The sequence below is a fragment of the Parasteatoda tepidariorum genome, chromosome 9, assembly GCF_982258835.1.
Source record: "Parasteatoda tepidariorum strain Cologne lab strain chromosome 9, Ptep-v5.0, whole genome shotgun sequence".
NCBI lineage: Eukaryota > Metazoa > Arthropoda > Arachnida > Araneae > Theridiidae > Parasteatoda > Parasteatoda tepidariorum.
This window is the reverse complement of record NC_141763.1, coordinates 96289457-96313077: the sequence shown is the minus strand read 5'-3', so window position 1 is coordinate 96313077 and position 23621 is coordinate 96289457. Positions and strand designations below refer to the sequence as shown.

The window sequence follows — 23621 nt, the reverse complement described above, 5'->3', positions numbered from 1 at the left end:
ACTTCGGCATTGCTCCCCTTTTTCTTAAACATATTTTTAATGAGTTAGTTTATTTTCTTAAACAATAATTTTGAACTGTCTCCAGAAGTGAATAATTGTCTGTTGTGTCCATTTCTAAAATATAGTTTTTTGAGTTTGTCCATTTTCTTAAACATTCATTTTGAACTGTCTCCAGAATAAAATGCTTAACAACAATATTCTGTTTAAATTTGGTTTAATAACAATAATTATTCAGAAATTATATTTTTAATTACAGTGTTTCACCAATTTCAAATGTAACTAAACATTTAAAAAAAAAAAATTATGAACTCTTCTGTTTATAATTCTGTTGCTTCAAATAAAGCGTACTAAAAGATACTCTTTTTTATACCAGATTAGATTTCAACTTCAGCAACTTTAATCAGTATTTTTTTTAGCCTGTCTTCCTAATTTAAACATTGTCATCATAAAATATTTAGTACATTAAAGTTTACCTTTGAACTAGTAAGATCGCACATTTGTACATGAAAATCTGAATAATGTATTAAAAGTTATAAAGGTATTCTTTTTTATTTCGTGCACTGTGCAATGATTGATTGATTTGTTCATTTACGTCGCACTAGAGCTGCACAATGGGCTATTGGCGACGGTCTGGGAAACATCCCTGAGGATGATCCGAAGACACGCCATCACAATTTTGATCCTCCGCAGAGGGGATGGCACCCCCGCTTCGGTAGCCCGACGACCTGCACGCGAAGTCGAGCATTTTACGGTAGAACAGTTTAACAAGGACCCTCGGCCCCTACGCAGACTGATCCAAGTGGTCACCCACCCGCACACTGACCGCAGCCAGTGATGCTTGACTTCGGTGATCTGCAGGGAATCGTGTCTTAACGATCAGTCCACTGCGGGACTCACTGTACAATGAAAAATTCTTTTTCATAGTTGTGTCATTTTGTCAATTTTCAATTTTAATCCCATGAAACCCTTTACTCCTTAGATTTATAATCTTAGTTTACAAATCTAGAAAATAGGGAACTGCATGGTTTATTTATTTAATTTCTAATTCATAAAAAAGTCTTATTATTTTTCTGAAGACTAAGGGAAGAGGCAGTTTGAAAGAAAATATTAGAAAAAAAGTACACATATTTAAGTCTAAAGTAAAAATGTATTTTTTAAAAAATGTACAAATCAAACAAAATAAGTGTTCATTGTATTATCACAGATTTTGTCTTCAATTGCCTGTATAAACTAATGTATTTGGCTGCAATACGTGCTTGAGGGGAAACATAATGTTGACAAAATGAATATTTATCTGCAATAAATGGGCTAAGATCATCCATTTTTAGTCTTCTTAAAAACGTCAAAACAAAAGTGTAGCAATTATAGTTTTCACTGTCATACCTGAAAAATTAATTTTATTTCACTTACATAAGCTAGAAGAAGAAAAAAGATGAGTAGTTAATTATAAGCCCTGGGAGGTCAAGAAATTTTTAATAGTTTAATCTCATAAAAGCATAAATAAAACCATATTATTAAAATTTAAAGAAGAATTTTTCCTAATCTTCATAAAACTATTTTAAGCTGTCAAAAGAAAGATATTAAACTATTTCTGAAAATTTCTTTCACTCCCTTCAAAAGTTGTATATAAACAAAAAATGAATAGAAAGAATGTAAAGTTACTCAACTATGTCTTGCCATGAATTATAAAATTGCAATAATGTTGCTATGCAAACCACTGAATAGATTCTATGCCTACAGTCACTCATGTTTCAGCCTGCATTTTCTTATCTAATTTATCAAAGGCAGGACATGTTAGTGATGGGGAAGAAATTATTTAACCATAGTATTCAAAGACTTTTTTTTTTTGTTTTTTAAAAAAAATTGCACATTTTCCTGACATAAATGGATGTTAGTGATGATATATTTTATGCAATAAGCATTATACATCAAAGAATTAAAAAAATTTCAATCAGAGAAAAATAAAACTCAAATGCTATTCTACTTGGAGGGAGAAAAAAAATTACTAAAAGTAATTTTTAAGCATTATTTAGCACAGAACAGCTTTTTCTAATAATTTATTTGACTCTGGTTTGGCAAGCACCCTAATTTAACAAGCAAATTGTTCTGGTCTTGTTATTAGTTTTGTTAATTTTCTTTCTGCATCTCCTTTAAGCTAAGCTAATTAGTTTGACATAAATTAAGAATTAAAGCAAGTTAATTTTTAATTCTTAGTAAATGCAGACATATGAAGAAAAATATGGAAGTAAGTGTAGATATCTAATTGAAGTAGAAAGATTTCATTAATTATGACAAATCAAAATTAATGGAAGATGACATAATTAGACTAGTTCAGTATGGAACAGGAGAATAATACTTTACAAAGGGATTGTAAACAATACATGCTGAAAATAGAATAAATTGCAAACAAGAAAACCAGATCATAATCACATTAAAACTTTTATTCTGTAGCAGAGCTCAAGCTGTAAAATAAAGTTAATATCTTACGTAACAAACATTTTAAGAAAAAGAATAAATTTAGACTAATGCTATTAATAGAGACAGTCAATGGCGATTAACTCCCCACGACCTGCCTAATTATAAGCCAATTCGAAAGTGTGAATTCAGCCAACATTTTTAGGCACTGGAAAGATCCATTTAGGATTGTTATTGAAAAAGGACATTGTCAAAAGTTAAGACAAATCAGCCAACCCCAATATCTCTATGTTAATATTGAAATAATTTGGCTGAAGATTTAAGGCCAGAAAGTTCATTAAAAATTAAAGCAAACCTAATAAGAGTTATGCTAATGTTTAATGTAGTTGGAGAAAGAAAGGTTAAAAATGGATTTTGATACTCAGTTGAATAATAATTTGTTTCATTTTTGTAATTCGTTCATTATTATGTATTGAGAATAGAAATCTTTGCATTTGTTCTTTATAAAATTGAATTAACCAAGACTAAGTATGCAAAGATTTACACTTTTTCTTTAATTAAAAAATATATTAAACTTAGTCTTTTAATTGAGATAAATCGATATAGATCTTACATTGTAAATGAAAAGATCAACATAGTTTGAAGAGTTTTAAAATCCATATTTATTATCAAATAAAATTTATAAAAAATTTTTAAAATATTTGCTTAATATTTTTTTAAACTTTAGTAGCAATGTCAAGTGTTTTAAAATTATACAATACATGCCTTACATACACACAATATACAATAATGAATGCCTTTAATATATATTTTAGAATTTTTGTCAAATGATGACAAAAAAGTTCTTATATTAGGGTTCACAAATTAATATTTGTATTAGGTAAAAAAAAAACATTAAAATCAGATAAATTACTATGGAGGATGACAGTAGAGTGTGAAAAATATCAAGACCTGCTTAATTTCTGAAAGAAATGTTAGAGAGTTTAAAGATAACTTTTAAAATTACATTTTAAATTTTATTTGGTCATCTAACAGGTTTTAATGTTTTGTATACCTGCTTTTCTCAACAGTGAGATATTGATAGGGTTTTTTCCCCTTATTTTAATTTAGGACCCCTAATGTTTTTTAAATTTTTTTTTATCAAGCTTCTAAAACTATATACTAAGGGTTTTGCATATACTATTGTAAGTAATGTAGTATTCTTTTTCCAAAAATGAATTATTACTCAACTATAAAATTAATCAACAAATAATTTCTTAAATTAGAAACATAATTATTTTACCGTTGAGGTGTCCAACATTCTTGTTCAAATGTTTCGTTTAAAACTTCATCCCAATAGCGCTGAAATGAGGAGCTTTTGTTGGAAGATAATTTTATGGCAATACATTGCTTCCAGTCTTTTCCATTACTCTTTAATTTACCACTGTAGTTATACTCAAAGACACAGCCTATAAAACAGAGTTATAACTATATCAAGAGTACTTTATAATTATCAATTACCATTCTTCTAAACATATATTATTAATATTACTAACAGAAATAATTTCAGATAAATATCTTTTTTAAAATTTTATTTATACTACAATTATTTTTGAAATATTTTCTTTTTAAAATAAAATATTGTATGGAATTATTATTATTATTTTTTTTTAATCACAAACTCTTAAAATTTACAGTTCTTATTTTGATAAAGTAAACTTCTAATGATACATATTAGAAATAAAAAAGGATGAGGATGAGTAAATTAGAAGAAAAATCAACTATCTAAAAAAAGAAATGAAATACAATGTTAATACAGTTTCAGTCAATAATTTTTCAGTTCAATTGTTTTACCATTTGTATCTGTAACACCAATGTGAAGATCAGATGAATTCTCATAAGAACTGGAATAAAAAAAAAACAAATTTAGCCAAAATTTATATAAAGACAGTATTTTCACTACAGAGCGAGAACGCGAGAATCTCGTATATTTTTTTCTTTTCTCGCAATAAAAAATTATTAATGCAAGAAGTTCGCGCACTCTATTAATCTATTTCAAAATGAGCGAATTTTGGAAAAAATTTCGTCTTTAGCCATTTTGAATAAAATCCGTTTCACTTTTCTTCCTTGATCTTTCATTATTTCGAACATCGGTCCTTGTTATCTATTTTCCCTATTTACCAGTATTGTTCAGAACCGGTGCGAACAGCCGAACACCCCCCGAACCACGGAACCCCTTTCAGAACACATTTCTCTGCAACCACGTGCTCACCGTAGGTAAGGTTTCTTCATGTAAGACGTTTATATTTTTTGTGCATGAATGTAAGATAAATACCTTGTTAAGGCGACATCTTCTTCGTAATGGACAAATGAAAATGAAACAAATGTTGGTAGAAACGGTCAAAACGAAACAAATACGGATATTTTTCCGCCAAATAAATGTAATAGCTGATGAAAAAGTAGATATAGAACATTTTCATATGATGATGCAGCAAAAATATTCAATTAGAAGACGTTAAAAAGGTATTATAATTAAAGAGAAAAAAATTTCCAAAACTATTCGTGCTTTTTTAATTTTTAGAAATCTCTCTTAACTTTCTGAAATCTCGCCCTGTTTTTTAGAAAGGGTGAAAAATTCTCACCAATAAATTTTCTGTAATGAAAACACTGAAAGATATGCATCAATTTAAGAAATGCTGTGTTTAAAAGTAGGCATTTAATTTGTTGATAAGATAAGGCTTAAATAACTGAAAGATGGGATAAGCAAGGGTACAGAATATGTTTGATCTCACAAATGAGATTTTGAGAAAGTCAGAGAGCCCAGTCAAATTAAAAAAATTTTATTGATAAAAAAATACAAAACTTTTTATGATAGAAAAATTGAATCGCTTTACAATTTTTTTTACTTGTTAAAAAGAAAAAACACACACATAAAATCTTATCAAGACAATAAAATATCAATATATGTATTTAATATAATATTTTTTAAAAAATTAATGCAGACATGAGTAATCACTTCTTGGCACACTGAATTTATGGTGATATTAAGTGAATTTCTATAAATTACAATACATTTCTATACTCTAAATTTTTTAAAGTGCAGTAAATTTTATCTACTTTAAGCAGTCAAGAAAATATTGCCCAGTATTAGTATCATTAAAACTTTATAGAGTGCCATAGTGAATGATAGATTTTGTGGGGTAAAATGCAAAATTATCCAACTCAAATTTGCTTTAAACCCCACTAATCAAATCTGAGATTTTTATTTTTTCATATTTTATGTTTAATTAGCATTTTTTTATAATTCATTTAAAACAATATCAGGGATAGTCAAGGTTATTTTAAGAGGTTCCTGTTTTGTGAAAATATAAAATTAATTTGTGCAAATTAAAAATTATATTAAAATATCAACACATAAATAAGGTGAAATAAGAAAATATTTTCAAAAATTGTCATTACAAATAAAAATAATTTATGACTGGTAAACTTCAATACATATTTTCCCCATCCGTTCAAAAAAAATTTTGCTATTGTGAAATTTTGGGCTTAAAATTACATCCAAATTTAAAAATCCATAAAAATGATTGTCTATTGTTAAATTTCACCTTGAATTTAATAAAAACATACTTTTAACAGTACTAACACTAAAAGTTATCTTTGTTATGATTACATTTTTGAGTGGGTCTACAAAAAAAAAAAAAAGTTTCACAGAGAATCTTAGAACTTGCTTTTTTAAAAGAAACTATGGTTTTTCCTTAAGTTTAATTTGTGAAGGTACCGCTAAACGGTAGTAAATTTGCCCTGGACAGACCCCTGAATATATTACTATTGATACCAAAAATTATCTGGTTTGAAACTCCAGAATTTTCCTCTTATAATCACTTTAAAGTTTAAAACATTTCTGCATAAAATTAATGCATCAATAAATAAATACTGAGTAATATAAAAAAATTTGCATTTTTGGTTAAAAAAATACTTTTTAATTCCTATATATCAAAAATAAATGTGATTTGAAGAATTAAAAGAGGGGGAAAGAAATGTTATTTTTAGTTATTCCAATGAAAAGCAGATCCTTTCACTGAAATTGAATTTGTGTAAACATGAAATCACAAATCAAAAGCACATATCAATTTCATAGTAAAAAAAAAAAAAAAAAATGCGAATTAAACCTAGGTAGCAATAAAAATAATAATGTTATAATATTTTATTCAGTCGGCCAGCAATTTGAAAATATAAAATCATTAGCATCAATTTAGACCAAAAAAATACATCAATTTACTGATTAATAGGCAGAGTTTTGTTTTTAAATGCAGCTTTGACAGAGAAAAACAACTAAAAATTCATCTGTTGATAAGATATTTTTTCAATCAGCTTTCTCGCCAATTTAAAAAAAATATCATAAACAAAAGCAAATTTTAAAAAAATCAATAGGTTTATCTGTCGATAGGCAGACTGGAGTATTCCACTATAACTTGCAGACTATCCCTTCTTCACTATGTCCGTGACTATATATGACCAACTAAAATTATTGAATATGGTACTTCATAATGTTTCACAAGCAGTACTTTGAACAATTTATTAAATGCTCAAAGTATCATTTACGAATTGCTATTTTGTGTTTTGAGGTATTACTATTTTTTGCTAATAATAAACAGTTAAATATCACTAAAAAACAGTAACACATCAAAAAACCATTATTTAAATAATATAAAACTTAAGGTTAACGTAGTACAAAAATAAAGAAACGATTTTTTGAACGAATTAATTATTAATTAAAAAAAGGTCATAAAAATACTTTTTTTTAAAAAAAAAATTAGGAATATTGAAAAAAATTAACCATAAAGATAGCAAAACAAATATAATTCTTAAAAAAAAACATACTTTAAAAAATCCCCAACAGAAGGTTTAATAACAACGGAGTTAAACTCGTGAGAAGCACCTTTGAATGGATAAGGTATGCGAAAGGGAGGAACTCTCAGTTCAGCATCAGAAATATCTGCATGACACAAATCACACACGTCATGAAAAATAAAAGAAAATATTTTCTTTTTTGCGTGGCAATGTTGATAGCAAATAATTCCTGGATCCACGTCCATTATTCAAGTAGATTGTTATTGCTCATTTCAGTGATTTCTACTTCTCACAAAAAATATACAACATTCACGCAATAAAAATAATCCAAAACTTTAAGTCAACAAAAATTGTACTCTCACAAAAAATAATTCGAAAAGCTAACTAATGGGAGGGATTTGTGAGAAGTTGGAAGCTATTTTATATAATAGGGGGAAAAAAAAACAAATAACTCATAGAGAAGTTTAATAAACTAAAACAAATCTAGAATAAATCCAGAATTGTTTGTGAATAATAGTTAAAGCACTGCCTTACGCTTTGTCTGAACAACTATAAAAACTTAAAGTAGTATTTGGCAGAGGGCGCTTCAAATTTAAGTCATGTGAAGAGCCATTCTTACTCTGAGATGAGTCATTCTTACCTCATCTGCAACCGAGGTTCAGGAAGATTAAAAACCTGTTTGGTTAAAAATACTCTTGTGCGAAAAACTAACCAATCAGGTTCTCCATCTTTTAAAGGTGATCGGAGGAGCTTGAATCGCAAGGAGTGAGAGCGGTCTCTAACATCACAAAATATTTCCGAAACGCAGATTAGACGAAGGAAAAAATGTAGATCGTTGCTGTTGTAGTTCATTTACGTCGCACTAGAGCTGCACAATGGGCTATTGGCGACAGCCTGGGAAGCATCCATGAGGAGGATCCGAAGACAAGCCATCACAATTTTGATCCTGCGCAGAGGGGATGCACCCCCACTCGGTGGCCTAACGACCTGCACGCGAAGTCAAGCACTTTACGGTAGAACAGTTTAACGAGGACCAATACCGCAACCCCTCGACCCCTACGCAGACTGATCCAAGTGGTCACCCACCCACACACTGAGAGCAGCCAGTGATGCTTGACTTCGGTGACCTGCTGGGAACCGTGTCTTAACTATCAGTCCACTGCGGGACAGAAAAACAAAAGGGGAACTTATAATAATTAGGCAGTAATTCCAGGACCGTAATATAATAACAACTAGTTTCCAGCACCGATCGTCCTAATATGAAAAACTAAATTACACAAGTGCATCACACAGTTGTTTATTTATTCATACAGGTATCAAGAGTTACGCACGAAGTGCACCAGGGTTTACTTTGAATTAACTATATTTAAACTTAAACTTCAAAAGAACCAGAAGTTTAAAATTTGATTTCTCAGGAACCATTCGATCGATTTTGCTGAAATTTAGCATTTTTCCATGTAAAATTACACTCTTTAAGGCGATGTATATCTTGCATTTCAAAAGTTTTTCGATTTGCCTAAATTAATAAATATTTGTAAAGTTATTTTTTGTATGACGCCCGGTGGCTGAGCGGTAGCGCTTCGCGCTGTCGTGCCACAGGCCCCTGGTTCCTCGGGCCGGGCAAGGTTGACTCAGCCTTTCATCCCTTCAGTGGGTCGATAAATGAGTGCCAAGCATGCTTGGGAACTAAACACTGGGGGTTCCGCGTTCGGCTGACCACCTGACCGGAACATCTGTTCCTGCACCCCAGAGCCCAAGGTCAAGAAAACTGAGATGGGCACAGTAGGCCTTGGCCCTCTATGGGCTGTCACGCCACTGAGTTTATTTTTTTGTATGGAATTATCTTTGGATAAATGCATTTTAAAATTGTGTGCAAAAATTTTTCGATTCACTTTGAAGTTTCTCGAGATATGGCGAAATACGCAAAAAGTGAAATTAACGTTAGGGGTTTAAACTTTGGCGGCTCTCATGACCAAACTATTGGGGCATATTTCCCATATTGCGGCTACCCTCAATACCTTGGGGGTCAAAAATCTGATTCCGCCGGTAAAAGGGATGTTTTTTCAGAAAAAGTACGTTTTTGTGTCTGATTTTGTAACTAAAAATATCTTATGCACTTCTTACCTAATATATTTGAGATCACCCCTGTGCACCTTTAGGATTGTCCTAGAACTTGAAGGTTTGGATATTCCAGGTGGTCAGTTTTTTATTTTGCTCACTGTACATGAAAATATTTATAAAACATTAGAAAATGTTATTTAATTTTACTAAAAAATAAAAACAGAGGTCTTAATTAATTATGTGTGCATAAATTTTTTTTCTCATTATTAAGTGCATCACTTGATTCTCGAACGCAACCATCAATAGGGGGCGTTATTATTTGAGACGAATGACAGCTAGCAGAACAATAGGACCATCAGTTGCACTGGAGATTTCTTCAGTGTAGCATAGTAACGTTCCTTTATTGTGGAGTGTTAAATTAAAAATAGAAAAATGCTCGATGTTCTTTTTTATGCAAGTGAAAATAAATGGAATCTCTTTTTTTGGGGGAAGGAACCTCCAACACACATCGGAAAATATTTTATCAATATATTTAAATTTTACGTTCCATACTTCTCTGAATCAGTATAATATGCAAAACTATACAGAAACACATTATGTTATACCATTTAATTTTGCAAAAAAAAAATTTCAACAGCAGTTTTATCAAAAAATTATAAACCAAAAAACGTAAAATAAAGAATGTTTACAATGAAAAAAAAAAAAGATTCTAAAAATTCCACACATTGCAATAAAAAACTTCCATATTCTTTCTTTTTTAAGTCTTAAAGCTCTTAATCAGACGTAGAAAACCACGCTGAAGAGAACTATCAGGAGAATTCCAAACGAAATCTTTTTCATTCGAAAATTTTATTTTCAAATAATAAATTCAGATTATCCCTTCATTACTTTTAGATGACATATCACACAACAAAATTTTATGATTGTAAGATCTCAATATGAATTTCAATATGTATCTTTAAAACAGAATAGCTGAATTCTAGTTGAAATTACTCATTTAAAATTAAAAAATACTTACCAAGAAAATGATAAAAATTTATTAATAATCAACACAAATGACACTATTTCAAGTAATTCGGATAATTCTTTATAATTTTCTGAAATTATATAGATGCAGAAATATATAATATTCTATAACTGTTACAGTTCTGTAAGTTCAGAAATCACATTAATTCATTAGAATGAAGTAAGCTATGTTGACTTCTCTTTAATGTGTAATGAACTGAAGACAACAAAAAATTTGTATTTACCGTAGTACATACATCTGTAACAGTATGCGATCACGAAATGGGAAGTTACGGGTTGCAAGTTGGTTGATAATAGAAAGGTTAAAATTATTGAGAAATTGTTATTCAAATGTTGGGCGCATTCTGTTTCAGAAAGATTTACCAATGTTCTGTGTCGTTTTTTCAAGTTCTTCTGCCTTTTCCTTAGAGAAATTTTGCTTCTTATTTGCTGCTAAAAAATGGCTTCCTAATCTGCCAATGATTCTCATAGAACTAAATGAAGATTTAATAAATAAAAGCCTTAAAATAACCTATCCGCTACAGGACGTATGTAAGAGTTGCGATCACAAATTGACATTTTAAAGGAGGCAGAAAATTCTTTGGAATTGTTTTTTTTACTATACTGTTAAAAGCTACACTTATTTATTTTTTTGCCTCTAGAAAGCTATATTTTACAATAACCTTCCTTCAACATAAATTTAAACAATTTCTATTTTGTTTTGTTAGAACAGAATAGATTATTGAATTATGTACATGTTACAATTATTAATTTTTTTATTTTTGTTGTCTTATAATTCAAAAAATAGCAAAGAAATTTTTTAAAAAAGAATTTAAAATCAGAATGCTGTAAGAAATGTACCAGCATAGTAGATCACCTGTCAGCTCATATTACGAACGCTCCTTCATTGTACAGCTTTTTTCAAATTTTTTATTAGCAAATAATATCCTGCTTTTATATTTCTGGATATTTATTCCACAATTGTTGTGTAGTCACTTTTCAGCAAGCACTGTTTATGTTAATAAGGACAACGGCAAAATATATCAATATGAAAGACTATTTTTTGAAAGAAAAAAAAATATTTGCAATCTTATTATTATAATATTTAATAATAGGAAAGTTCACAAAAATTAACAAGAATCACAAGCTTCAAAGAAATTTCTTAATAGAGAAATTTAAATGCTCAAGAGAAATCGGTTGAATTACATTTGTGAAGCAAATCGCAATAAACTGTTAACCTGAGTTTCCTACAACAATATTAAAAATTAATTTTTGTACACCTTCAATTTTTTCTGTCTCATTTTGATAATAATTTTATTGCATGAGAATTCATAAATCATTTAACCTTTTTTTTTTTTTGTAAAAGGAACAGAAAAGTACAATTAGAGCTAGAGACAATCATAGCCCACAAGGCAAGCTTAAACTAAATTTAACAAATAAAAAAACTATTTCCTTTCTTACAATAAAAATATAATGATGGTGTCTGGAGTCCCAGTTTTCCATTGTTGTCCGTGTATTTTTATTGCCAGGAAAATCTTGTGGTAGAATCAAGTTTTTCCTCATTTATTTCAATATGGTTTTGGTTGTCATCTGCATAAATTTGACAAAAATCATAACAATATTGTTTTTCTTTAAATATGTTTTCATCCCTATAAAGTTATTTTCATGTACTACTATTATTATGCGTTTAATTCCAGAGTTTAAAATTAAGAGATTTGTTGTTTGTTTTTTTTAAAATTATTATTATAATGTAATTCTGTGCTACATTTTAAGATAAAGCTATTTAGAAAGGTAGTCTAATCTTATTAACTGTTTTACAATTATTATTTTTTGTGCAAATAACATTAATATATTGTTATAAATTATAGTTAAAGAGATCTGTTAAATGATTTAATCCTTAACCATAGATTTCATGCACAATGAGATGCAAGCAAATAGTACTTAATATATCGCCTGTTTGGTAAGCAAAAATAGCCACTTATTCATGGTTTCGGGTAGGCAGCGTTTCCTTGACAACAAAAATATTAAATTATAACTGTGAACACATTAAATTTAGTTGAACAATAATGTTATAACTATATGTTATTTTTAAATATGATTACTTAGAAAAATTATGATTGTTTACCGATATAACTAAATCTTTATGATACTAATACATAATAATAATTGGATGTGGAAGGTGGTGGCACAAGCATAAGCAAACAGAATTCCTTTTAGTACATAGATGTAATAAGAGGGAGAATTTTAACTTAAGTAGAAAAGCTATTTTCTACCAAGAAATAACAATTATTGTGAAGCGATCATCGAGGTTGGTGAGCGGCAGTGAACAGGAGGCTTAGCCCCCTAGCAGTATGAAAAACTTAAAATTTGTATCTCTTTCAACTTATATCATAAAATGTAACACTTTATACAATGTAAATAAATTATGTCAACTTAAAGAATATTACAACAATAAAAGTTTCTTTTAATTTTAAAATAATAAACAATTGAAATATACATTATTAACATGTGCCATAAAATATACATTTTTCTTTTAAGTGTATAGTGATCAAAGAATATCATCAGTAAAGAAATCAGATTTCTTTTTCAAAACTGCTCTATGAAAAACTAATTCTAGGTATGAATATTTTTCATTATTAGCATTCATTTGAAGCCACTTATTAATGCTTTTGGGTAGGCAGCGTTTCCTTGACAACAACAACTCGATCAGGGCTGGGGCAACACAATCTGACACAAATTCATTTTCTAGAAAGAAAAAAAAAAATCAGGTAAAAAAAAACACTTTTTTGCAAATAATTACCAGCATACAAAGTATCATTCTTTCATGCAAACAAACTAGCATTGTGAAACGGTTTTTCTGATCCTAAAGCCTATAAATAGATTTTACAATTAATCAAGGTATTTTTATAATGCTTATCGAAATATTCACTACAGTATTGTTTCTTCTTTAAAATTTTATATTAAGTAAATTTCTTTTGTTTAAATAAAATTATAATTTATTGTTAATCATACATGTCAATACTTTTATTTTCGTTACTTTTGAAAATACTTTTCCCCTAATGCCTAAATGTTGACTTTTCAATTAATCAAGGTACGAAAAAGGTGGTTAAGAACGACGGTTCAGTGGTCAAGGAACTGAACTGACCCCAGCTTACCAATCTTAAATGCACAAATTACTACAATAATGATTTTGTATCCTATTATATTTTTCTTTCCGTATACTCAGTCTTTTGATATTTTTAGGCAATAAAAAAATCAATGATATTTTGCATCAAAATATATTAGTCTGGATTCTATTCATGACTATTTAGCATTATCAATATTTATATAGTATTTATTTTTTACAATGAAAAGAAGTTAAACACATAAAGAGAAGTGTTTAAGCACTAAGAAGAATATAAAAATTTTTTCATTCATTTTTCAAATTAGCAGTTGACTTTCCATTGGTGAACAGTGCCACCTCATTTTTGGTACATATTAACTGTTTCAAAGAAATAATAAATAAAATTTTGAAAAATTTGATTTAAAAAAAAATATCTAGTAATTTTAGTAAAATATGGTATTTTCGGGTTAGCTGAGCACAAGGAAATTCTACTATTTTTTTTAAAAAAAAAATTATTTATTTTATTTAAATTTTTTTTAAAAATTTTATGTGTTAAATAAATGAAATAAAAATAAGTTCATGGAAGTCTTCATTTTTTAGCAATTTTTCGTTTTCCAGCTCACCAAAATGTACCTAAAATAACAATGAATAATAACTCTTAAGTAAAATAGTTCAGAAACTTACTGTGATTCTCATTTTCAAATAAATGGAATAGTACATCTTCCGGACTACAATTCTCAGGATAAAAGAAGCATACTTCAGCTATAAATATATATATAAGTATAGATAACATTATAAACAGTATAAATAACATTTCATTAGTTAGTTCTTATTGCTATAAATATTTATTTAAAAGCATATTTTACAGCCTATATAATTTATTTATAAGCATCTAGTTTACATAAAATATGTTGTGGATTGCCCAAATCTGACAGTTTTTTTTAGAGGTATTAGGGATAGAACGAATATTCGTCCACTATTCGGCCCTTTTGTTGAATATTCGGTTGGACGAATGTTGGACCAAATATTTGGCAAAGTATTTATTCTTTTGGGAAAAGTTTGTAATTGGTGATTTATTTCTGAGTCAAAACATTTGGTATTCAAATTATGGAAGATTTTATTTTTGCGGTTCTCTGCATGTACATTATTTAGCTGGCATTACTCAAAACTGGTTGTTCGTAATAAAAGTAAATATGTAAACCATACTGTTTGTCTTTCTACTGATCCTATGTTTTAATTGAATTGCTTTAATGCAAATTCTTTAACGTTTTTTTAATTTAAAGAAATTGAAATTTCGCTGCTGTATGTAATAATTGTTAATTTATGGGTATTTTCCCAATTTTTTGAAAAACAATGCAACTCCGGTTTATTCGTCACTCCGCTTAATTCGTCAGTTTTTCAGAGGTCCCGGGAGCGTCGAATTAAGGAGGTTTGACTGTATTTACTTGATATTTTAATATCTGCTGAGGCTAGATTAGGAGAAACATCAGTGTTCAGATTACTAGTTAAATGTATACCGGGTAGTGGCACTACATTATTAAAGCTGTTACATAATTTAGATTCATATTTCATTCAATTAATATCTTTTAAAATACTATTAATTCTCTCTTTAGGCAAGCGTTAAATACTAAACTCAAAGTTTTGGTTGCTCCATACTAAAAAAAAAAAATTTAAACTCACCATAAAGCTTACAAAATAAAGTCAAGGCCCCTTCGTTTGGTTCAGTTTCACTGTAAAGCTTAATTTTTGGAATAAGATGTTTTTCCACTACATTTTGCTTTGCCCATTCACTCCCTTTGTAGGCAGCAAATATAACAATAGATGATGTAACAAAAAATTCATAAGATCCTAAAAAGAGAACATATTTTAAAATGCACAAAGCATAAGTTAATTTTATAATAAAATCAACATTGCTTAAAAATAATAATACAACCACACAATTTTTTACATAAATATGCCCTTTTATTTGTCAAACGCACTTAGGGTTCTCATAACAAGCTTGCTAATCTTCCATAACCGCTTACACAAATCAAATTGGCTTTGCTCATTCAATACTTTCATCGATTAGACTAATATACTAGCATTATTTATTTATTTTTTGTATAAATTTCTAAAAACAAGTAATTTATGCATCCTGCAATTTATACGCATATATTTCAAATTACATACATTACGATTTCATTTACATACAGTCCAGTGCTACTTGAAATTAACATTTTCAACAAATAAGTCATAGAATTTCCCTATGTACACAATTATAAATTTCAGTCATTGGAGACACAAGAGTTTTAAGTCCTTTATTTTAACTTAAACTTATACAGGGTGCGTCGCCAAATCTTTGAATGAAAAATAAGCACTTTTTTAAAAACTTTTCAAGCACTTTACAAAAATTTTCAAGCACTCAAAAAATTCATATTCAATCAATGATATTATTGAAAAACAAAAACTTTTTATAAACAGTTTTAGCGTTAAAAAAATAACAAAAAGAAACGGGCGTAAATGAAAAGAAACGGGCGTCAAAAAAAGCGTTAGAAGTAAAATAAAATAAACAAGAACAAAATTAAAATAAATTAAAAAGAAAAACATTTCATAAGGATCTGATATTCTCTATCCGAATTGGAGCACTCGGGTTTCGGTTTCAAATGTGCGCGCATGTGCAAGTCATAACGCGGGTACGACATGAAGTCCGCGTGAATGATTACGAAGCAAACTCCCCATTGTTCGAGAAATGCATGGAATCCACCAGATATCACTGAAGGGAGAAAAAAAATATTCGGAAAAAAAAGCACTTTTTAAAAACGCCAGCTGAAAAAAGCACCTTTAAAAGCTTTTAAAAACGAAATCCCCAAAAAAGCACCTTTAAGTACTTTTTACAAACGCTACGCACCCTGTTATAAAATGCACAAAAAAAAAAAAAAAAAAAAAAAAAACATAGAAACAAAAGTAAAAGTAGAAGCAGTATATTGAGTTCAAAAAAATTCTGTAAAATCGATGAGAATATTTTTATTCAATTTCCCATGATAAAAAGCATCTCTCTCCTACATTAAAAAAAAGTTTCATTTACATAGATAGAATATTGTTTGTATATGTGTTAGGCAAATGTTCGATGTCATTTGTTTTTAAATAATAGAACACTAAAAAGGAAGTGCAGGTGAGGGTTTATCTGCAGATGATTTTGGAATAATTTGATTATAGAATGTCACATTAAGAAGTATGTGTCCAGAACAGAACTTCGGAGAGTGATAGCACTGTTCATCAACTCCTGTTGGACACAGTGCACCATAGTTGTTGCAAGTCATATTATTTTAAACTACTTTTAATCATTTCACCAACAGCCGTAATTACATCTAATCATTTTATCAACAGCAATAACTACCTCGACTCATTTCATCAATAGCAGCAATAAATTCACAGGAAATCTTCAAGAAAACTTCGAAACTATATACTCGCAGTTGTTTGTCCTAGATATTGTTTGTTATTAACAGCAAACATTTGATTACTAAAGTCATAGACAAAATACATTTAACGTCTGCTACTAAAAATATACTGCTGAACATTGTTTTGTTCTGGAAGCTTTTATCCTAAGCATGACTTAACATTTATGAAGTGTTTCCTAAGTTATACACAATCTGCAGACCTTTATCTTAATTTCTAAGGGGTAACTGCTTCTGAGACTTTAGCATGCACTTCATTTGGGCAACAATTATACTTTATAGTATTAAACATAAAAGAGTATGAATAAAGAAAATATTCTAAATTATAAATTTGATGGAGAAAAAAAAAAATTCCAAATTTAAATTTCATTTTCCAGTACATTATTAAAGCTCAAGTCCTCAAAATTTTATATATTATAAACTTAAAATTCTGGAGAAAAAAAATTTTTCCTCGAGAATTCGCCTCAATTACAAGAGCAAATTTTATTTTATAACAATCATAAACATGTGTTATATTTTAGAATTTTTTTTCTTTTAATTTCTTTACCGACACTTCTTGATTTCAATGGATTATTGTAGGTGTTTGACCAGCAGTTCTTGAATAACAAATGTGCATTCTCCACTCGTAAACCAAAAATTTATTGGAAGAACCTACATAACTAACATCTATAATAATAATAAAAAAATAAAGAAACTATAACACTAAAATTGCAAAGCACCAGTTCAAGGTGTTTCATTCAGATATGCTTTAATATTTAATATTAAGTATTATATTATAAAACCAATCTTTTTCTGAATTTATTTTTTTTAACTTTTAGGTAACATAATTAGGTAACAAACATAAATTTATTTCCCCAGACTTTCCAGAGATCTTTGCTGAATTCCCTAATATATGTCTATCCTGTGGTCACCCCAATTTTATATTTATGCTTTGTAGTTTCTTCCTGTAATGTGCAAGTAAATTCAGCTATTTTATTTATTTATTGAAAAAAAAAATAGCTGTCACATTAAAAATTTAATATATATATATATAAAAAAAAAAGAGATTTACTTGCGCTTAATGACTTAGCATAGGCAACTTAATCGCCAGCACCAGAGAAATTAAAAAGTACCGGATAAGATTACAAAAGCCATGCTTTTTTACAGTAAATTTGACCACAGTGTCCTAAAGCTTGTCCACTATAAAATGCTTTGCAGTGAAATTAACACAAACTATCCATTATGCATAATATAAATATTTTTATAATTTGAATAAGGGTTCATTAGAGCTTACCTTTCATACATCTTTTTGAAATAGCATCCATCAATACATCAACAATTTCTTCTGTAGGTTCTAAAGGAGAAACTGACATAAATTCTCCCAGAATGTCACTTGACACTTTAAATTGAGAAGGATACATTTGAAATTTCGATCTCAGTTTTTTAGATTTGATGTTGGGGCACTTTTGAGAGCCCAGAGCTATAGCTGAATGGAAAATGACTTCCTCATCTACAAAGAAAAATAATTTCATTTATAACAACTACCAATCAATGAAGAAAAAAAAAATAGTACGTAGTTCAAATTGATTAAGCACTTACAAATTTAAAAATTATAAATGAAAATAGGAGTTTGCATGAAAATAGTGATGAGATTTAGTCGGCATACATGTGCTAGTTCTTAAAATTTCCTGGCGCTATTGATTTAAGACATTCAATTTTGGTATGAGTTCTCATCTACCATGGTGGCCTATGCGGTAATCCCTTTTTTGTTTTGGAGGTTGAACATTTTATTTTTTGCCACTAAGAACTTTTTTTCTTTTTCCGGGTCAATGGCACTTAAAAATTGGCAAGGTGAAAAGCACAAGGGACTGGTAAGATAAGAGGAGGAGAGTGCAACAGAAAACCTCTCTATGCATTCTTTCCCCAAATCAGAAAAGCATAGATGAAGACTCTCAATTTCAAGAAAGCAGAGAAGAAAAATTCAAATTAAAGTTGAAAGAGATTAGTGGGGAAAAAGTTGTCGGAAATTCCAATTTAGAACAGTGAAGCGATGGTTTTGAGAATATGCAGAATTCTCTGAATTAGTGGAAAATCTCAAACCTTACTTACTTATGAACATAGAGAAAAATTATGGATGGAAAGTTGAACTACTTCAAGTTTTCTCAAAAAACTTTTTTTTTTAGTATTGTTTGATAAACTACTGATAAAATAAGGATCTCAAAAATATAAAGTTTCAAAATGCATGTAAACACGCTAAAATATTACATAGCTTTTCAAGAAATTCTTCGTTGTCTTAAATTATTTTTAGGAAAATCTTTTTAATGACCATATTGCATATGTGCCTTTAAAATCAGCTTTTACACAAATTATTAAGCCTAACGTAACTCGATTTATATCACTGATAATCAGTAATAAAGTTATATTTTACAAAATTTAAACATATTTTTAATTTGAAAATCAGATTTAGAATCTGAAGAACACTAAAGGTTGATATAAAAAAATTTAAGCATTAAGTTTTACTAAACTGATGTTCAATCATAATTTATCAAATTTGCTCATATAAATTAAATGAAAATAAGCTAGATAACTAAAAAGTAACATACCAGATGCATTATAAGGTACTTCAAACAGACCAGGCCAGACTCCAGCAATGCAGGCGATTATCATTGGAGAAAATTTATGCAAAGTCTTTAACAAATCACAACACAGCGTTAAAGCCATCATTTCCTTTCCTTCTGATTTACATATCTGAGCATAAACTCTACTCAGAGCACAACAACCTTTCAGTGTTAAAGAGTTCATTCCAAGTAAGAGTTGATGAATATTTACAGTGATGGAATTTAAAAATCCTTTAGAATGAGATAATGTACTGGAATTTATCTTTTGTATAACTAATACAATACACCTTTCTACTGGAGGTAGAAATATGGCGGGATCACGTGTTTCATTGAAAAAACGAATTGGATTTTTATTCACAAGGGAAAGGAATTTCAAGACATAATATATTATCTCACTACTTTTAGTAATGAGTTTTTCATCAATGAGTATATCAAACAGGATCTGCGAGTAATAATTTAAATTATCTTTAGTCAAAACCCTTCTCTCGAGATCAGAAAATACACCAGAAAGTAGCGGTGAAATACTCGCCAACTTATTTAGACGATGATAGTCAATGTATCTCTTCTTTACTGCCATGTATTTGTTAGTATTTGTTTTAACACTCAAATTTCCAAGTGTTGGATCTTTACTAAGTTTTACTGTTTCGGTTGTTTTAGTTTCAAAAGCATTGGTTGAGGTTGGTATCATTTTAACAGTTTCATTTTCACAAAGAGAGATGTTGATATCAGGTCTTACTTGTTTTGTGTTTTTTTCTATGCAATCTTCTAAAATTATTTTTAAAGGTTTGCATTTCATCAAGAGACATTGGCTTTCACCAGAAGCAACACAGTCATTCTTTTTTTCAACATCATGCGACACTACACCATCTGCTAAATTTTTTGCATTTTGTTTCAAACAGTCTACTATAACAATCTTTGGCCATTTACATTTGAGCTTCGGAAGAGAATGATACTGCTGAGGTAAACTGCTCAAGGCATCTGTAAAACAATAACTACTACTTTAATACTAAATAAACTAACATGTATACATGAACAGTGTACAGAGAAAGAAAAATAATTACAGTTAAGGCTTATTTCTAGGTAGGTGTCCACCTCTGGAGGAAAAGTTAAAAGTAAGAAAAAGAACTCCCAGAGTAAAGTTTGATCTAATGATCGATTCGTAACTTACTAGAAGTTACTGTTACTATGGTACAATCTTCATGCTCATGAGATAAACTACACATATATGCTAAGTGTGAATGATAATTTCACCTATGTGATTACTGGGTGTGGCAGAATAGTCCCAATGTAGCTCATGCATGTCTTAAAAGGAGGGGCGTGGGACCAGCTACCCCAACCTGTAAAAGACCCCCAATTTAAAAAACTCAACAATGTGCATATACCGGCTTCATTTTATCCAAATGACCCCAAATAATCTGCAGTAATAGGCTTAGATGGCTGGGCCATCTATAGAGAAGCCCTGAAAATAGCAAACAAGAATTGTCACCTTTGAGAGCCCCTCGAGGGGTTACGTCCCAGAGGTCCCCTACCAGATGGTTCAATCTCATTGAAAATGACCGGAAACCCTAAAGATTGGAAATTGGAAGGGGGTTGCCATGGATGGGAAGAACTGGCGTTTGTCAGCTGTTGAGGCAGACAAGCTGTGGTTGGTGCAAGCCGGATGCGGAATTCTTATCAACCAGCCATAGCTGGGATCGAACCCGCTTCACCTCATTGGAAGGCGAACGATCTATCAACCCGAGCCATCGCGGCTCTAGTAGAACTATATTCTAACCGTCATTGAACAGCGGACTCAATTTTGAGTTTACGACTACAAACCATATTAACGAACTCATAACTATGTGATTAATCTATAATCAAAAGCTATAAACGAAGGTTAGCACTGCAATTCCCTTCTTTAAATCCTCCACACAAAACTTTATCCTTCTCCTTACTCCATTTAGGTTTTTTAAAAAAAAAAAAAAAAAGATTCACCTTTTTATGAAATTCAACTTTTAAAAAAAATAGTAAAAATTTTTTTAAAAAAATTATGAGTGACAATTTTGAAGGAATTTTATAAGTCATTGAACTGCCGACCCAATTTTTGGGTTTACGACTACTTATGTTCAACTCCGTACCCTTGTAACTTTGAACCAATCCAGAAGACAAGGAAATTCCTGGATCAGTACCCCCAGAGGCATGATTTGTTATGGGAACATGGACTTTGAGACTCGACAGATTTAATGTGCATCAGTCACCATTTACTACACTGGAAAAGTTTCCATAAACTAATTAGCAGGGAATAGACATCTTGTAAAATTGCATGCTTCTTAAACAGATGTGCAGAAATTAGAGCCAATCTATGGTTTCTGTATATAGAATGTGAGGACATATGTCTGAACCCCAGATAATTCTCCACTCATAACATTTGCTCCATCTAATACCACAAAAAAAACAAAAAACAAAAAACATTTGCCATATTTATTCCTTTTACCATCATAAATTTCTCTATTGCACTGGTTATTGATTCAGCATAAGTTGAAGCCAGGTTTATCACCCCAAGATATTCTTCTTTGACCATCGGGACTCCTTTTAATTTATAGTAGGCTATTAAACCAAGTTGCCCCCATTGTGATTCATCTGCTAATGTAAAGGAGTCTACTACTTTTAAATTCGTACTAGTAATTTGCTCAAGATAGAGAGAAATTGCACCAACAATATTATCAACAGAAACATTCGACAAATATGTTGCATTCTTGCCACATGCACTTAAATAGGATGGAATGAATGTCTGAATCACCCAGATCTTATCCAATAAACTTCACCAAAGAAACAAAATTTTCTGTTACGGCCCATTGTTTCTATACCATAAAATAAACTATTTTTATGTACTCAGTGACAAGTTTTCTGTTAGCCTCTTTGTTTCTTTCAGAAATTATTTCTGCTCCTTCAATAAATGATTCATGTAACGATTTTCTTGGAGTATTTTTTCCAGTTGCTATTGCTGAAAAATGTTTGGAACTGTCTGGATGTTTATTAATAACTCTACTTGGATGATCGCCAAATTTTACAGCTAGGTAAATCCAAGTTTCATTTTGATAAATAACAGAACATATTTTACACAAAAATCCTTTAGCTGAGATACTGTAATAGAGCCAGTTATAAAGTTTTTCATAACGCACAATATTCAGAGGTAACTTTTCTCGTGCAATTTTCGGCACCAATCTTTTTGGCTCACTAGTCGACGGCAAGTACTCTTCGGTATTTGGGGGCTATAGTTGACCTAGTTCAATATTCGGCGGGGATTGCTCTCACCCTATAATTGGTTGTGGTTGATCTAGTTCAATATTCGGCGGGGATTGCTCTCGTTCAAAAATCGGCTGTGGTTGATCTAGTTTGGTATTTGGCGGCGATTGCTCTCATTCTATAATCGGTGGTGGTTGATCTAGTTCTGTATTCAGCGGCGATTGCTCTCGCTCAATAATCGGTGGTGGTTGCTCTAGCTCAATACTCGACGGTCCGTTTGCTTTAAAAAAAGATTTAATAGCAAGACACCTTGTAGCATCGGTCGGTTTCACTTTCTTTATGTAATAGTCAGTATTTCTAATGCCGCAATTCTGATGTGTATACTTCATGATTTGAAATGGAAACACGTGAGAAAACCAAACAATGCTCTAACTAGCAAGAAAACATGTTTGTGAAATAAATAAAACTTGATGCGACCAGCAACAAACTTTTATGAGACGAAATAAATGTTATCTGCAGAGAAGCTGAACTTTTCTCTCTTCCTGCCACATGCAAAGCCAGAGCACCGACCAATGACGTCATCAGCCTCCGAGCAGTCTGGAAGAGAACAGTGGAGGAGGAGATGGTGGGATGAGAAAAAAGGACAGCTGGTTAAAAGAATCAGAAAGAAGCATCGACCGAAGACAAAACTTAAGTTCATTTACAACCGTCTTTCTCCCCCCCCCAGGAAAGGTTTATTTGATTAACAAAACAATAATGAAGATAAATTTGTGAAGGATTCAATTAAAAGATAAATTATTTTGAGAAGAGTCTGTTTTTAAGTTAAAATATTTTATGACTGGTTCGTTTTTATGAAAAGATATTTTGTGAAGGGTCCATTAACAGGCCCAAATTTCTTCCAAACAGACCCCTGAAGAGTGCAACAGTTTTTATCAACTAATTTTATATTAA

General features: G+C 30.1%; 2 protein-coding genes across 9 annotated transcripts in view; both read right to left on the bottom strand.

Annotated features, from left to right (window-relative positions):
- Positions 1 to 1127: 1127 nt before the first annotated feature.
- LOC107447748 (MKRN2 opposite strand protein) lies at positions 1128 to 7793 on the bottom strand. The gene is made up of 4 exons (XM_016062752.4): positions 7276 to 7793; positions 4249 to 4298; positions 3698 to 3863; positions 1128 to 1383 (listed from the first exon to the last, which is right to left on the bottom strand). The coding sequence occupies exons 1-4, from the start codon at positions 7488 to 7490 to the stop codon at positions 1188 to 1190; spliced, it is 627 nt and encodes a 208-aa protein (XP_015918238.2). The 5' UTR covers positions 7491 to 7793; the 3' UTR covers positions 1128 to 1187.
- A 4961-nt stretch (positions 7794 to 12754) lies between these two features.
- LOC107447759 (uncharacterized) overlaps positions 12755 to 23621 on the bottom strand; it is a 37018-nt gene continuing 26151 nt past the window's right edge. For all 8 annotated transcript variants that reach the window (XM_016062790.4, XM_087152440.1, XM_087152442.1 and 5 more), the window contains 5 exons: positions 19431 to 20423; positions 18122 to 18337; positions 15095 to 15262; positions 14099 to 14176; positions 12755 to 13056 (listed from right to left, as the gene is read on the bottom strand). In XM_016062790.4, the coding sequence (XP_015918276.3) occupies positions 12860 to 13056; positions 14099 to 14176; positions 15095 to 15262; positions 18122 to 18337; positions 19431 to 20423 (1652 nt within the window). In that variant the 3' untranslated portion in view covers positions 12755 to 12859. The remainder of the gene's footprint in view (positions 13057 to 14098; positions 14177 to 15094; positions 15263 to 18121; positions 18338 to 19430; positions 20424 to 23621) is intronic.

What these genes read in the sequence shown, in the direction of transcription:
- LOC107447748 (XM_016062752.4), bottom strand. Translation starts at nt 7,490, where the DNA reads ATGGACGTGGATCCAGGAATTATTTGCTATCAACATTGCCACGCAAAA. An exon ending in TCTGTTGGGGATTTTTTAAA is followed by an intron (nt 4,299 to 7,275) that starts GTATGTTTTTTT and finishes TTTTTATTCCAG; the next exon opens with TTCTTATGAGAATTCATCTG. An exon ending in GAATGTTGGACACCTCAACG is followed by an intron (nt 1,384 to 3,697) that starts GTAAAATAATTA and finishes TTAATTTTTCAG; the next exon opens with GTATGACAGTGAAAACTATA.